The 15,599-nt window shown below is 35.3% G+C and overlaps 1 protein-coding gene across 1 annotated transcript in view; it reads left to right on the top strand.

Annotated features, from left to right (window-relative positions):
- Positions 1-14,922, top strand: part of deptor (DEP domain containing MTOR-interacting protein) — a 31,804-nt gene extending 16,882 nt beyond the window's left edge. Inside the window, exons 6-10 of the mRNA XM_026284412.1 lie at positions 1,586-1,768; positions 4,153-4,290; positions 9,091-9,161; positions 9,279-9,383; positions 12,688-14,922. Coding sequence (XP_026140197.1) covers positions 1,586-1,768; positions 4,153-4,290; positions 9,091-9,161; positions 9,279-9,383; positions 12,688-12,816 — 626 coding nt within the window. The 3' untranslated portion in view covers positions 12,817-14,922. The remainder of the gene's footprint in view (positions 1-1,585; positions 1,769-4,152; positions 4,291-9,090; positions 9,162-9,278; positions 9,384-12,687) is intronic.
- Positions 14,923-15,599: the final 677 nt, after the last annotated feature.

Genomic DNA, 15,599 nt, shown 5'->3' with positions numbered 1-15,599 from the left:
TTGGTTTGATTTTGTAACATTAAAATATATTCTAAGTGCAAAACACACACAAAACTCAAATACATACGGAGGGAGGGGTACTTTTTTTGGAGAGGTGCATGTCAGGCTACGCCATAGCCAGCATGTACTACGCACAACCTGCGCCGTAGTTTTGATGCAGAAGTATAAATCAGCCTTAAGGACTTAATTTGGACAACCCTCTAAAAGCGATTTTCTAAATATTTAGATTTTTTTGGGCAGGCTTTTTGCATACAGGCAAAACACTTGTTCTGCTAGACTAGCCGTGTAGTGATAGTTAGACAATGAGTAAGTGTTTAGCTCTTTTAGCTCCGCTCTCTCCCACACACATTTATCTGCATTCCTCTGCACCACAAATCAAATGCATCCACTATGGTTCACTGTCCACAACATATATGATTGATTTTGCTTGTTTTAAAGGAATAATTGACCCAAAAGTGAGAATTTTGTCATCATTTACTCACCCTCATGTCGTTCCAAACCTGTATGGTAAGATTCTTTCTTATGCTGAACACAAAATAAAACATTTAGGAGAATTTTGAAGAACCAAACATTTGTTAGTCCCCATTGACTTCCATAGTAGGGAAAGAAATACTGTGGAAGTCAATGGGAGTCAAACAGCTGTGGGATTACCAGCATTCTTCAAAATATTTTCTTGTATGTTTAACAAAGGAACGAAACTCCTACAGGTTTCCCTTACGAAAGGAAAATATATTTACCAATATATTTCTTAAAATATATTGTGATATATTGTAATATATTATTTTCCCTTTTTATTTTCTAATATTTTATATATTTGAATACATTAAATAATATATTGATGATACATATATTATATAATATATTGCTAAATATACAAATGATTTCCGCTTTCAATATATATATTCAATATATTGGAAAAAATAAATATATATAAGAATATATGCCTAATATATTACATGATATTTTCCAATATACTGCAATATATTTTTGTTTCATAAGGGTTGGAACAACATGAGGGTGAGCTATTCCTTTAAATCCTTTTTCCAGTTTTTTTTTTTTTTTTATCTCAATATTTAATAAGTATTGATAGCATAGTTACTCAATATTTTATATTGGTTAAAGATAGAAAGTAATAATGAATTTTTCCTGCCACATGTCTGAGATATTGACATGGCGGAATAATAACACATGGTAACAACAATGGAAAGTTAAAGCTGTCATGTAAAATGAAATACTGTGTTTGAAACAAGATGACTCATAGGATATTATGCAAAGAATGTCGTTTAGGATTGCTCTGTTACTCCTACATAGGAATATGGGATTCTAAGATGGCATGTGCACCTCTTACACAAACACTCAATCTCGCATACTGCACTTAAGACTTAGTTAAACTTGGTTTTTCTTCAATTAAATAAAAAAGCCTTGAAGGTAAAATCCAAAATATGAATATTGTGTTGAGTTTTGTATTGTTTTTGTCTTTCACTTCTAGATTTTAGACCATTGTGGCTTGACTGGTCACGTCTTTAATCACAGTAAACTGACATATGACCTCCTCTCTTTGTGCATTTCTCATTTTTCCCCTTAGTTTCTAATAAGCACCATTTTGTGGATGGCGGACTGCTTTACCAGTTCAGGATGAATTTCCGGCGGCGACGGCGGCTGATGGAGCTTTTGAACGAGCGTTGTCGCAGCATACCGGAGAACCACGACAGCCCTTTCTGTCTACGCAAACAGGGCTCTGAGGGGGGAAACACCAGCTTCCTTTCAGGTTAGTCCACCATCATAAAGGAAATCTGCAGAATGCATGCACAACTGCGTTCATTACACCGATTATGTGTGATATTGATTTCTAGATTTAGCAGACACAGTTGTGGTCATTAACTGTGGCAGGTAGACAGTGAACTTCTGGATGTGGTCTCATGCATTTTAATTTGCTGCTGATGCAGTGCACGGGTAGATAATGAAGATAGCACAACCAAAATCAATGTCAGCTTAATAAGGAAGTTGCTGAAAGGATAAATCTTGAGCACACATGTTGTGAATGAGTGTAAAACATCAGATTTAGTTTGAGGTGTCATATTTGTGTACAAAATAAGCTAAAATGAGATTTACTTTTGTCAGCTGATTTAAATAATCAATACTTAATAATAAATATTAATTATATTTGCATTTTTTTTTTTTCAAATATTTAACTGATTTATTGTATGGTATATAAGCAAATACATTACAGTGAATTGCATATATCGATATTTCCTAATAAATAAAAAAAACCTTAAACGAAGATTATTCATAGACATTACATTACTGTGACAGGCAGTTACAGCAATGAATATACATTACTAAATGCTTTACTGGCTAGCATTTTGATTGAGAGTTTGGATGTTTGGATGTTCTCACATCCTGTGTATGCCTGTTGGAGCTTTCAGGTGAGAGTTCACAGAGTTCGTGTACTGAAAGTACTAAATGCGTTCAAATAGGGAAGGTTGTATTTTCTGATTGCCACAGATTTTTCTAGAGCACTTTGGGAGAGTTAGTGCACTGGATCCGACATATCTTTGTGATAAGTGTTGTATGTTAAAGGTAAACATGTAAGGACAAGCAAGCTTAACATGCCCCTTACACCAAATTGTCTTAACTGGTTATATTACATTTGAGCTATTTCATCAGTATATTACTCAGCATTAGTCAGTATTATTTATGTAACCTCAGTTTTTCAAACTGCTAATGTTCTCTTAACTTTTGTTAAGATTTACAAAAGTTTGATTCATGCTTGCATTATACTAGACAAAGCTATTATGTAGCCTTAATCATGTTGAATAATGATAACAATAAATGTAAACTCCGATTCAGTTTCAGATCAAGTGTTTTTTCACATTGTTGGCCTGTAACAATTCAGTATCACGCCGTCATGAGTCAGTAGAGGAAGTTAACTCAGTGTGTCTTGGGACTGGGCCTCTCTGGTTCCTCTTCTCAGAGCTGAATAAAATATGAACTGTAATTTTTTGTGCGCCTGTGCCTTGCTGTGTGTACTATATGTATGGTCTGCCTTTTTTAAACATAGGCAAGTTAATCCGAGTTTTAGCACACTACACTTTTTCTTTTTTGTTCCATGTTTTGAAGGCAATATTTTGATATAATAATAATTTATTTTCTGACAATAGTGAAGATGTTACTCAAAATAAATAAAATAATGAAAAACAAATGATAAATAAAAATTATGATTGAATTATTTATTTATTTTATCATTTATATTTATTTATTTAATTAGTTATATACTGAAATAAAATAAATAAATAATGAATTTTCAGTTGACCAGATATTAGCCATTTGTTTAATTAATATTTAAAAGGACTTACATTTCTAAGAATAAATAAACAAAGAATAAATAAACCATTTGAAAAGCTGATGATTTATATATATATTATATTATATGATATTATATATATAGACATTTTATAGACATTTAATTGTATTCATATATTATTATTTGTATTAACATTAACTTTTTCGTTTTGTGTAGTAGCATTCCAAGTTAATCAAATACAATTTTTTAATTATAAAAATGTGAAGAGTGGTAGGGTTAGCGTTTATCTATAATTTGCTCTATACACTAAAAAAGTTACAAAATCTGTCACTGGGGCCATACCTTTTCAGGAAATTTTTTTTTGTACTTTTTATGTCTAAATATGTACACTTTAGGTACTGATATGCACCTTTAAAACACCAATATGGACCCTTCAGGTACAAAGATATATCTTTTAATAGGTACCATCTCAGTGGCATCTTTTAAACCTTTTTTTTCTGAGTGTGTTTATAGCTCGAAATCTAATGTGTGTCTATTTTGATAGCTAGCTAAACATGTATGTGTGTTCGTGCATGATGCTGTTTGCATGTGCAATACATTTATGCTAAAAGGAGAACACTAACAGATGTTAGGCCTCTGAACTGTTATTTCAGTTAGTAAATGCATACAAAACTGATGTTGACATACCACGACACTATCACCACTGCACAAGCATTATTGGAATGATGTTTTGAGCTGGCAGAAGTGTTGTGTGTGTATTTTAACTGATTTCTATTCTCTCTCTCACTTCCTCTTGTATAGACTTTATCTAACCTTATTTCTGTCTTTCTCAATCTCCTTCCCCATAGTGAGCCCCACTAAAGAGATAAAGGTGGTGTCAGCAGTACGGCGGAGCAGTATGAGCAGTAGCTGTGGCAGCAGCGGTTATTATAGCAGCAGCCCCACACTCAGCAGCAGCCCCCCAGTGCTGTGCAACCCAAAGTCTGGTAAGAAAAGCCCCCTTCTGTGCTCAAACATCCCACATACTTCAACTAATTTGGTCATTTCAGCATTAAAAATAACACACGTCATCTTTAAGTAAGCAAATCGGGTCAGTTTTGTCTTAACATTTCTTAACCTTCACGTTTACATTAGCAAACCAGTTAGCGTTAGCTTTAGCACTTATTTTTAAACCGTCTCTGCTCTCTTTTTATGGTTAGATAAAATGGCCTGTCTTTATATAGCACCAAAACCCCGTGCATTTCTCAAGCCGCAGACGACTTACTGAGATTCTGTAAACCATGTAACGCTCTTTGTGGGTTTTTAGGTTTTCGAATTGCTAAGGATGAATTGCTATAATTTCTCTAAATTTGTTTGTGGTGTGTTACTGTTCCTTTAACAGAACATGCTGTGTAGAGCGTGTCGTGTATCTGCAGCAGATACAGTAGATGTCTACTATGTTTCTAAAGAGCTCTGGGGGTGGGTCAGAAGGTTGTGTGTTTGTGTGCTTTCGGGCCATAAAGCCACATCAGTCAGTTCTCCCTCTGTCCCGTTTGGCCTTCTTCCACTGTAATTGTGCTTGTTGACAGTAATTCTAAGAGGCGTCGGCCGTGTAGTTCCCATGAACTTTCTCGCCCCTCTGACAGAGATTCTCCTAGTTAACTTGTACCAGCAGAATGAGTTAACAAGATTATATTTAATGTAGTAGTTCACATGGTAGATAAAGAGTTCAGAATGACATTGGTATTATAACAGTGTGGTCCCATTTACCATTGCTCTGTGAAATTTTATGGGTGAAATCCAGTCATTTCAATAGAAATCTGCGGGAGTTTCATGTGAGGGCCAAAAGGTTCCCTTAGACAGATTTTGCTTGTTAGTCATGCACATTCGACACTTTGACCAATAGAAAGCTGGTTTGTTTTAAAAAGTGACTACTGACTACACTACTGCTATTCAACAATGGACCTTTTTTCCTGAAAAATATTACAAGAATTTCTCTAACATGGCCATGCCTTAACTGTAAATTTACACATTAAAGCATCACATTTACATACACATTTACTTAATTTTTTTTAATGTTTGTACCTCAGGGGATACGTTGCCCTTTTAGGAGTATGAATCAAGATATAAATACATATAGATTCTGTGATTTTGTGTCTTGTGTTTTAGAAAATCAAATCTTTTTGTAATCTTGACTAAACGCATATCGTTGGAAATGTTAGACAGTCAAGGTTTCATATTTGGTAACTGTTTTGTAATAGAAGTGATATTGTGACAGAAACTGATTGATTTGTGACAGAAAACTGCATCAAATTAATTTTATAGCGTTTGGGCGGTTATTTTTGGCATCTCACAAGAACCAAATTATTTTGTGATATCAACTTCAAATTTGGAACATTACTTGATTAGACATATGGCTTTGATTTTGTAGCTATGTTAGAATGCAACATATTTTATAAAGAACTTAATTAATATTAAAAAAAAAAAATGTTTTTAATGTAAATTTAAAATTCAATAACTTTTTGTACTTTCTTTTTTCTGCTATGTGTCTTCTTTATAAAAAAAACCAACAATAGGTCCGTATTCCAAAGTGTTTCAGGAATTACAACCATGTTGTTACAAGCATTGATAAAACTGTTTTCAGTTAATTTATACCCCCAAAGAGTTGATTTCTTGGGGGATAAAAACATTAAAAGAAAAAATAAGAATCAAGTTAAAAAAAAATAAAAAAATCATGAAATTCTATTATTGGAGTCCCAATAAGAGGACTAATTTTACGGTTTTGCCATTTTCAGGGTTAATAGCAGCATTAGTTTGCTATCAATGGCTGAAGCCTAAAAGCGTAATAATTTACTCTGGTCCATTGAATTGTTAGTTGTGGCCACATTACCACCTCTTTTGTGCATTATTTTCGAATAATTCAAGAGCCTATGGTCAGTTACTCCTTACATCATGTTTCCCTCCACTAAAGCTTTAAAATGTACTTTCAAAGTGGTATGGGGGTTCAATTATGGTATGACAATGCCATTTGACACGAAACATGAGCGTGTCGATTGTATGGCTTCAGTAGGCTTCTATTTATTATATTTGTAATGGAAAATTTCTCCTTTTGTGCTCATCAAGATAAAAAGTCTTACAACTTAAGAACGAGTAAATGATGACAGACTTTTTCAGTTTTGGATGAGCAGTCCCTTTTTCTCTCATTATATTCATCTCCTCTCAGGGCGAGTGAATGCGTTAATCTTGATTACTTGATGATGCTTTCTATCACCACCCAGTGTCTAATAACAAATAAGTCTAAGAAAAATAACCAGAACAGATAATAACAAGCATTTTCTCTTTACCCTTATTTTACTATACTGTATCTCGATCTGTTTTATCCAGCTGTAGCTCCCCCAGCTGAGTGTTTGTGTGTGGTGTAGTAAACTCTCTGACCCATAAAAACTCTCGGGCTGAGATCTTTGAACAGTAGTAGTACATGAGTAGTGTGTGTGTATGAGAGAGTATGGCAAGAACACATCGTCCCCTTCAGGAAAGGCAAGGAGCACAGCCAGCAGGCAGAGAGAGAGACAGAAGAACATTTTATACATGCACAAACCCAGCGTTCTCCTCCTCCACCAACAAATTAGAGCATTGGCCTCTGTGGCGATTCAAGGCGGGCCTGAAGCATGCCTGCAATGAAGCATTCCACACCTACCACATGACTCAGCTTTCACTTTACCACAGCACAGCTCCCGCTCCGGTATAGTGAGGCCCACCGTTAAAACCAGACCTGCTTTTTGTCCAACAACAACGCGGTCCAAAACGCAATCTGTCATCAGAGCATTTAACGTTATAACATGTTGTACATTTTGAATTTATGAGGAAATTCAAAGATGTTGTGCTTTTCCAGATGTTGTGCTTAATTCTTGTGTGTTTTACATGAAACACCGGTGTGTAAGGAGACGAGAATGTTCTGGGTTTGGCAGGGCTGTTGCATGCCTCTGATTGGTCAATTTGCCCATCCAATCCTGGGATTACTGAGCTCTCCTCCCAAAATTGGATGAGAACAAAATGAAAAAAATGAATAAAGAGAGAAACAGTGAGGTCTGATTCATCTGCTTGGTATCTCTCATAGTTCATAGTTAAGAAAAGACATGGCCTTGCGTTCCCTATATGCACACGTAAAGATTATATTATGAAGCAATGAAGGATAGTTCACTCTAAACCAAACACTTTATATCACCTTAATATCATTTTAGTTTGCATGCAAGTTTGGAATGATAATTTTTTTTTTTTAGAACTATTTGTTATAGACACTACCTTATTTGTTATTTGCAATGTATTTCTTATTACTATAAATTGGGATCTGATCAGGCAATCAGGATCCAGTCAATAGCAGTGCAGGATCTTGGATTGTGACTAAGGGTTTGGCTCACTCATTACATTACTGATGAAGACATCAGGCTGATTTGAACCTCTTGTGCTAAATTAGACCATCATTGTCAACCTCATTATTTCATTTAACACAAACCTTCAGTGCTCCATTACAGCTTAATTGCTCTCTTTCTCCCCCCCCCCTCTCTCTCTCCCTCTCTCTGTGTGTCTCTGAAGCAGCACATGTTGTGTTTCAGGATGTCTTTGTGTTGACTTTTGAAATGAGGGATTATGGACAGCAGTATACTGTACATAATGTGAGGAATAAAGTAATAAACCAGTAGTGAATCAAACAGTGTTGTTACAGTGAACAGATAAACATGATTCTTTTATACCATGAGTTAAATAGTCACATGATTTACTGTCTAGAGTTCGTGACTGAGGGACATTGGGTCTCATTCATGAAACATTCGTAAATATACGAGTAAATATCTGAGTGATTTGCGCGTAAAGAGAACTTCCCGAAAACTCTTCTCCTGATTCACAAAAACTTCGTAAACGTCAGATGTGATAGTGAAATGTGTGTGTGTGTTAATGAATTCCAATCAGTCGTAAATGGGACGCGCGTGCACGCTCACTCTCAATTACCATAAATCCCGCCTATTAAATCCGATTGACAACTATATATGATATATATATGCATCATATTATGACACCAAACGAAGGATTTCAACATGTCTTCTCAAAAGCGACTGAAAAAGAAACATTTCTCAGCTGCAGAAATTGAAGTTTTATAATCAGAAGTTCATTCAAAACGCCACATTTTATTTTCAAGCGTAGGCTACTAGTGGCATATCAGGTCCTAAAAAAGGAAGTTTGGCAGCATATTACAGATCCTCCCTTACGAAAAATTACCATGGTTTTATTATAGTAAAACTGTGGTTTTTTGGCGTATTGACTCCCATTTGTCTAACCACAGATTTACTACATATAGCCTACCGTTGTTAAACTGGTTAATATAGCAAAACCATGGTTAATTTTTGGTTACCATGGTTTAACTATAGTAACCATGGTTTTTTGGTTTCATTTGTAGTAAAACCATGGTTAATTTCCGTAAGGGCTATTACTGGCTCTCATAATAAAAGTTAAAAGAAAAACCGTATCTAATTAATATATATAATATTTTTTTCAAAATGCTGTGTAAATATGTACCCGATTATGAATTAAAATGCAGCCGTATTAATGAGCAAAACGTTCAGACGTTAAACGCACTATTTACGCGTGGCTGGGAGCAGGTGTAAATTTCTTTCGTACCAACTAACATTTGGAAAATACGAACGTTTTAATGAATCCGAAAATTTACGCCAAAACCACTTTACACGCGATTTACACAAAAATTCGTTCTGCTCGTGTTTCATGAATGAGACCCATTGTGTGTATATTATTTACAGTGCTGAAGAGACAAGTGAGCCCAGAGGAACTTCAGACTCCTGGTGGACCTTACATAAAGAAGACATTCACGGTAAGTCACTAACACACGCATACGCACACGCACACACACACACAAACACACACGCACACACATTTCTCAGTGTATGACCTAGAAATAAATAAGTTGGATGTATGTATGTGTTTGCAGATTGTGGGAGATGCAGTGGGCTGGGGATTCGTGGTGAGAGGAAGTAAACCCTGCCACATCCAGGCAGTAGACCCCGGCGGACCTGCTGCAGCAGCGGGAATGAAGGTACAGTAGTCATACTGCAAAATGACATTTGTTATAGTGAAAAAACTCTCATTCTACAGGGATGCACTAATATTGAAATTTTGACCAAATCAATGAGCCAATAATTATTTTCAGTTTCTGGTCAATAACCAATAAATGGACACAACCCAATGTAATAGCTCTTAAAGGGATAGTTCACGCAAAAATGAAAATGTATTCACCCTTAGGTCTTTCAAGATGTGTATATATATATATATATATATATATATATATATATATATATATATATATATATATATATGCAATTAGCAGACACTTTTATCCCAAGCAACTTACAGTGTATTCAGGCTAACAATTTGTACCTATTATGTGTTCCCGGGAACTGACTTTCTTCAGTAAAACAGAAAATTATGGTTTGTTTGGTGAACCCACGGTCCTTGTTGATTCCTAATATGCAAGTCAATGGGTGCCGTCACTTTGAGAGTCGTGGAAATAGGTTTAGGTATAACACAAAATGAACGCCTGTAGCTTCTGGCAATATATTGAGGTACATATGACAATATATACGATGCTTGAGGCTGTGGATTACAGATAATAATGTTTTTGGCAAATTTTGTGAAAAAAGCGAGAAAAAAGTCATTTTAATAGCAATCCATGTGATTTTCACACAGATTTTGCAACAAGGTCATGCAAATACGTCATGTTGGCCACCAGAAAGCTGCTTGGTTTTGAAGTTGACTTCTGTATGAGCTTTGTTTCCTAGACTGCAGCACTATTGACAGTAAACCATATACTGTTTTCCACCCAAGTTTGACTAATGTGACCACACCTTCAGAGGGCAAGTGTTCTTGACAAAAATAATGCTTGTGAATTATTACGTTTTGCTATATTACATTGCTACCCTTTTAAGGTAGTGCTAGATTATGATCTAAGCGATACAGAGATGGAGATGATAGAGATTACGAAATACTGAAACTGAACTACACTAACCCACCCACAGTCATTTAGAGTTGACCTTAAGCACAGTACACTGAGCGGAGCAATCATAATGTACTTTGGTTACCGACCTGAGTGCATTCTCCTCAAGAGCACTCAAAATATAGTCTGTATTCCAGATGTTTCTTTAAGCGCATCCAGTCTAAAACACCTAATAACTGTATGTGTGTGTGTGTGTCTAATTTACTGTAATGACAGATGGAATAATACATGCCCTTTGTCCTTTTTAAACAGTAACCCTAATTTACAGCAATAATGAACCATAACACTTATGCAACATAAAAAAAAAAAACACTACTCCCTCAGCGTCACTTCTGAATGCTCATTACATAAGGTGATGTTTGCATACTGAGCGAACACACTTAGTCTGTTTTTGAGGTAAAGGCATTGTGCTATTTAAAGACAACCTTTTGAGCAGAGGCTGTAATGCTGCACCTGCCCTGCTTCCAGCGACATCTTTTTGTTGTAATGAAAAAATGGAGAGAAAAAAACAGTAGTTGGTGACAGATAAATCATAAAAGCTGTGAAAATGATTTCTAAAATACATGTCAGTAAAATCACCAATAACCTCCAGAAAGCTGGGGTGATGCTCTGAAAATCGACTGTCCTCAGGGGACTTTCACACAGAATTGAACAGCAACAGCTACACAGCAAGATGCAAACCTCTGGCCAGCACCAAAAATAGAAAGGCGAGATTAGAGCTAAAACGCACAAAGGTGAGCCGGTAGATTTTTGGAACAGAGTTTTATGGACAGATGAGACAAAGAATAAAGAAAAAGTTTGGAGAAAAAGGGAAGTGCAAATGATCCTAAGCATACAGCCTCAGCGGTAAAGCATGGTGCATGGTTGTCTTTGGAACAGTTCCTCTTAAAGTTAATGATGACTTAATGTATGATGACAGTGGCAGAATGAATTTGCAAGGGTACAAAACCATCTTGGCGACCAATATTCAAGCAAATGCCACCAGAATCATCAGAAAGTGCTTCATATTGCATCAGGAAAGTGACCCAAAACACCCTGCCAGTTCAGTCAAGGAGTTTATCAGGGCATAGAAATGGAAAGTCTTAGATTGCCCAAATCAATCTCCAGATTTAAATCTGATTGAACATGAATTTGACAAGCTAAAGAGGAGACTAAAGGCAGAAACTCCCCAGAACAAGCAACAGTTGGAAATGGCTGCATTAAAGGCTGGGGAAAAGCATATATATATATGTGTATGTACTATACACATACACACACACACACACAAACACAAGAGGACAGGAGAGATTGTAATTGAGGAATGTCATTACTCATCATTATATTTTTCGTATTAATCAATGTTATTATATTATATTATATTATATTATATTATATTATATTATATTATATTATATTATATTATATTATATTATATTATATTATATTGCATTACATTATATTATACATTGCGAGATTGTAATTTATTGATTTAATTAAACCTTTTAAAACATTATTTTGTCGGGTTTTGCTCGCAGCGTTATAGTGATTATCTTTAAATTAAATTGTATTAACTTAATGAAATCCTCTTGCTAAGTTCTCAGCATGCTTTGCACGGAACTGGATAAGTTTTTTTTTTCCTGATTTTAAAAAAGGGAAAGAATTGTTAGTTTTTATTCCTGTTATGTCTCACATTTTAAATAGTTTCTCTTATATTCTGTGAAGTTTTTGTGGTTACCATTGTGCTGAACAATAAGAATACAGCTTTTGGTTAAGTTGCATAAAGGTATAGTCTCTATATTGACTATAAAAATGGTGTTTATGCAATAAATGATTAAGTTTCTGTTAGTTGAACATAGTTCTATTAAAAAGTGTCATAACTAAGAAAGATTGATGTAAACTGAGCCAAACATTTGTACCTCTTAGTTGCCACCTAGTGTACAAATGCTGCCAAAACAGATGTTTTGAACACGTGCTGATAATTAAGCAAAATGGCATGCTTTCACGTGTTGTTTATTTATCATTTGATGCTGATAAAGTAATTGTCTGACTCATTTCTGATGGCAGTGCCATTATGGGTCTACCAGGAAGGACATAAAGGCCATTACATTATTAATTTGCAAACCTCTGAGGATTAATATAACCGATTTTTAAAAAGCACTCCTTTACTGTTAGGTGTAATTATGCCATGTTGCTGTACTGACAAAAATTACGATCCGTTTATTGTGTCATACACGTGGTTTATATGCTCTATAATCATTATGTTGTGTTTCAGCACTTTTATGTCTTTATCAAAGTACAAAAAGGGTGTACCAAGTGTAACCGAACATAAAACGGATGTTGTTTTTTCATCTCATTTTCATCTCTGCAGGTGTGTCAGTTTGTGGTGGCGGTCAATGGAATGAATGTGCTGAATCTGGACTACAGGACTGTCAGCAGCCTCATCCTTACTGGCCCCAGAACAGTGGTCATGGAGGTTATGGAGGAAGCAGATTACTGAAGACAGCCGCGCTTTAGTGTTTCTGTCCTTCTCTCTTTCTCTTTTTCTCTTAGGACTTTCTTCAGCGAGTCAACGTTCTGTTTAAAGGAAGTGAGCTCTTGATTCCGTTCCTCATTTTGATTCAAACCATTAGCATGACACTAATCCATGCTTTGGAATCCGTGCCTCCCATTGGCTCCTCATTGACTGTTACCGGTCCATGTCAGCTAAGGCTGTACCTGGACAGATTATATATATATATATATATAAAAAAAAAAAAAAGCAGCTGCCAAATATCATTTTTAGCAGAACTGTAGCATTTAAAACACTCTTGGTAGGTTTGCAAAACCGATGCCAAACTAATATATGTGTGCCATTCAGGTGAGAGCATAATTCATGGCTCCTTTTCGACTGTTTCATCATTTATAGGTTAGGCTGTGAGATTTGTAGAATATGGGTATACATTATATCATGCATTTCATGACCTTAGTGTGATTAGTTTAAAATAGCTATTTTATAATTCCTGTCATGCTTGCTGGGAGTTAGTATAATAATCCATATTGATATATACATCCGAATGCAGGGGACAACCAACAACAGCACTTACAGACTTCAGGTGAAACTTGAGAGTGAATGTTTCAAACGCTACGCACATCTGAAAGACGCTGTTGTACTGTAACTCATGTCTTGTTTTAGAAATGTCTTGTGAAAGTAGTTTAAAGTATCTGTATTTTGTCAAAATGCCATCAAAAAGGCAAGTAGTTACCTGTCAATTGCTAATGTTATATGACGATATTGAAAATATCACTTTATAAGAGTTACGGCAGAAACATACTTTACACAAGTTTGTAAACGCAGGTGATTGAATAATAGCATGCATTATTATTATTCTGGATGTGTTTTCATTCAGGAATGTTGTTAGCTAGCTTAGCAATTATCCACTTTGACAGGTTGATATGAAAGAGGAAAGTGGTCATAAAAAATGCTGATTATAAATTGCAGTCACGGTCAGAGACATTTCGGAACAGAGTTTGTGTGTCTATACGAGTGCTTTCACATACTTGCGTAGAGTGTTTTTCACTTTCTTAACTTTAAAACTTACTGCCATGAAAAATTTAGCATAGTCATGTAGTGTGTTTATAGAGTAAATCAGTCAATAAGACAAGTCTATGGATTCACTCAACAAATTATGTAACTAATGCATTTGTAATTCTATCTAAGGATTTATTAGACAAATTGGAAATATACAGTAGTGCTGTAAATGAAAACTCCTATGTGCATGTGTATTGTACAAAGCAGGCATCTGTGTAAGAATGAAGACATGTCATGACACAACATGATATATTGTGCTAATCGTCCACACATTCTTCTCTGTGGATGAGTTTTTTTTCTTTGTAATTGTTGCAGGTTGCTTATTGTGCAATTGTACTCATTTGTATCGATGAGAATGACAAATAACAGTCACATGATGATATTTTTGTTCTTAATTGAAGTAAGCTTGAATCTTCTGCCTTAATGACCTGTATTGTGCTGCTAATTCTCACGGCTGGTCACATAACATCTTTTGGGGGTGATCATGACAATCAGCATCAGGGTAGTCTGCTAAATACTGGGCCAGATATGTGCCACATCTTGTTCACTGCCGGGAAGTCTAAGCTAATCTTATAATCGTATAGTTCTTCTGTCTTCTGTTCTGAGATAGAATGAAAAGGAAAGTTTCATTAAAACTCAAGTTCAGTGCAGCTGAGTTCAGTACACAGGTGTCTGTTGAAAGAGATAATTGACTCCAAAATAAAAATGATGTCCTCATTTACTCACCCTGAAACTGTTCCAAACCTGTATAGGTTTCTTTCTTCTGTTGCACACAGACTAAGACATTTTGAAGAATGCTGGGAACCAGACAGCTGATAGAAGCCAGTGACTATGTAATTCAATGGCTGTTCATGTTATTTATACAGGTTTTGAACAAATTAAGGGTGAGTAAATGAGAACAGAATTGAGATTTTTGGGCAAACTATCCCAAGGAGTAAGCTCATGGTACCAGAGTATTTCTTTGTGCAGCTCTAATTAAATGATTAATATGTGTTTTGATTAATGTTTTATTAAACTTCTTAATTCCATTTAAAATTCTGTGTCTTAAAACCACATCATTGGCAACCTCTCTCTCTCTCTCTTAAATTTTATAACAAATTACATTTACATTAATATAGCTACGATTAGCAATCTGTGACATTTTCAAGCAAACATTTGGACTCCACAGGTTAGTGATAAAATTTAAATTACTCTGTATATTCCTCATTTAAATAAACATTTTGATTCCAGATTTTCAATGTGGCCTCTGACTGTATTAATGTATCAAATTATATTCATAACCAGTCCATAGAGACGATAAAAACTGAGACGTATCTTCCCACATGCACTTTGTGTTCAGCGATGACGTAATGCTGTTGACGTCCTGAATTATTTAGGTTTACTAGTGCCACCTGTTGGTTGACGACACTTCGCATATTTTATTGATTTCCAAACTCCAAACGTTTAGGTAAATATAAATTTTTACTGGTTACGGGTAGATTTTCGTTTCTTTTTCTTCTTTTATTGTCCTTTTTTTGCGTGGCTCACAGTGGTTTTAGCCTCAAGGATATTTTTTTTCTGAGTAACAGTAGATCCATGAATGATTTTCTAAATCTTTGTCATATCGCTAGAGGGCAGTGTTACTCTTTGTCTGATACAACATTCACTTCACTTTAATTCTTTTATTTTAAAACTGAAAGTGAAAATATTGACCGTCAGCAGCCGAAATAATG

This window comes from Carassius auratus, chromosome 16 (genome assembly GCF_003368295.1).
Source record: "Carassius auratus strain Wakin chromosome 16, ASM336829v1, whole genome shotgun sequence".
Classification (NCBI taxonomy): Eukaryota; Metazoa; Chordata; class Actinopteri; order Cypriniformes; family Cyprinidae; genus Carassius; species Carassius auratus.
This window is presented reverse-complemented; position numbering and strand designations above follow the sequence as displayed.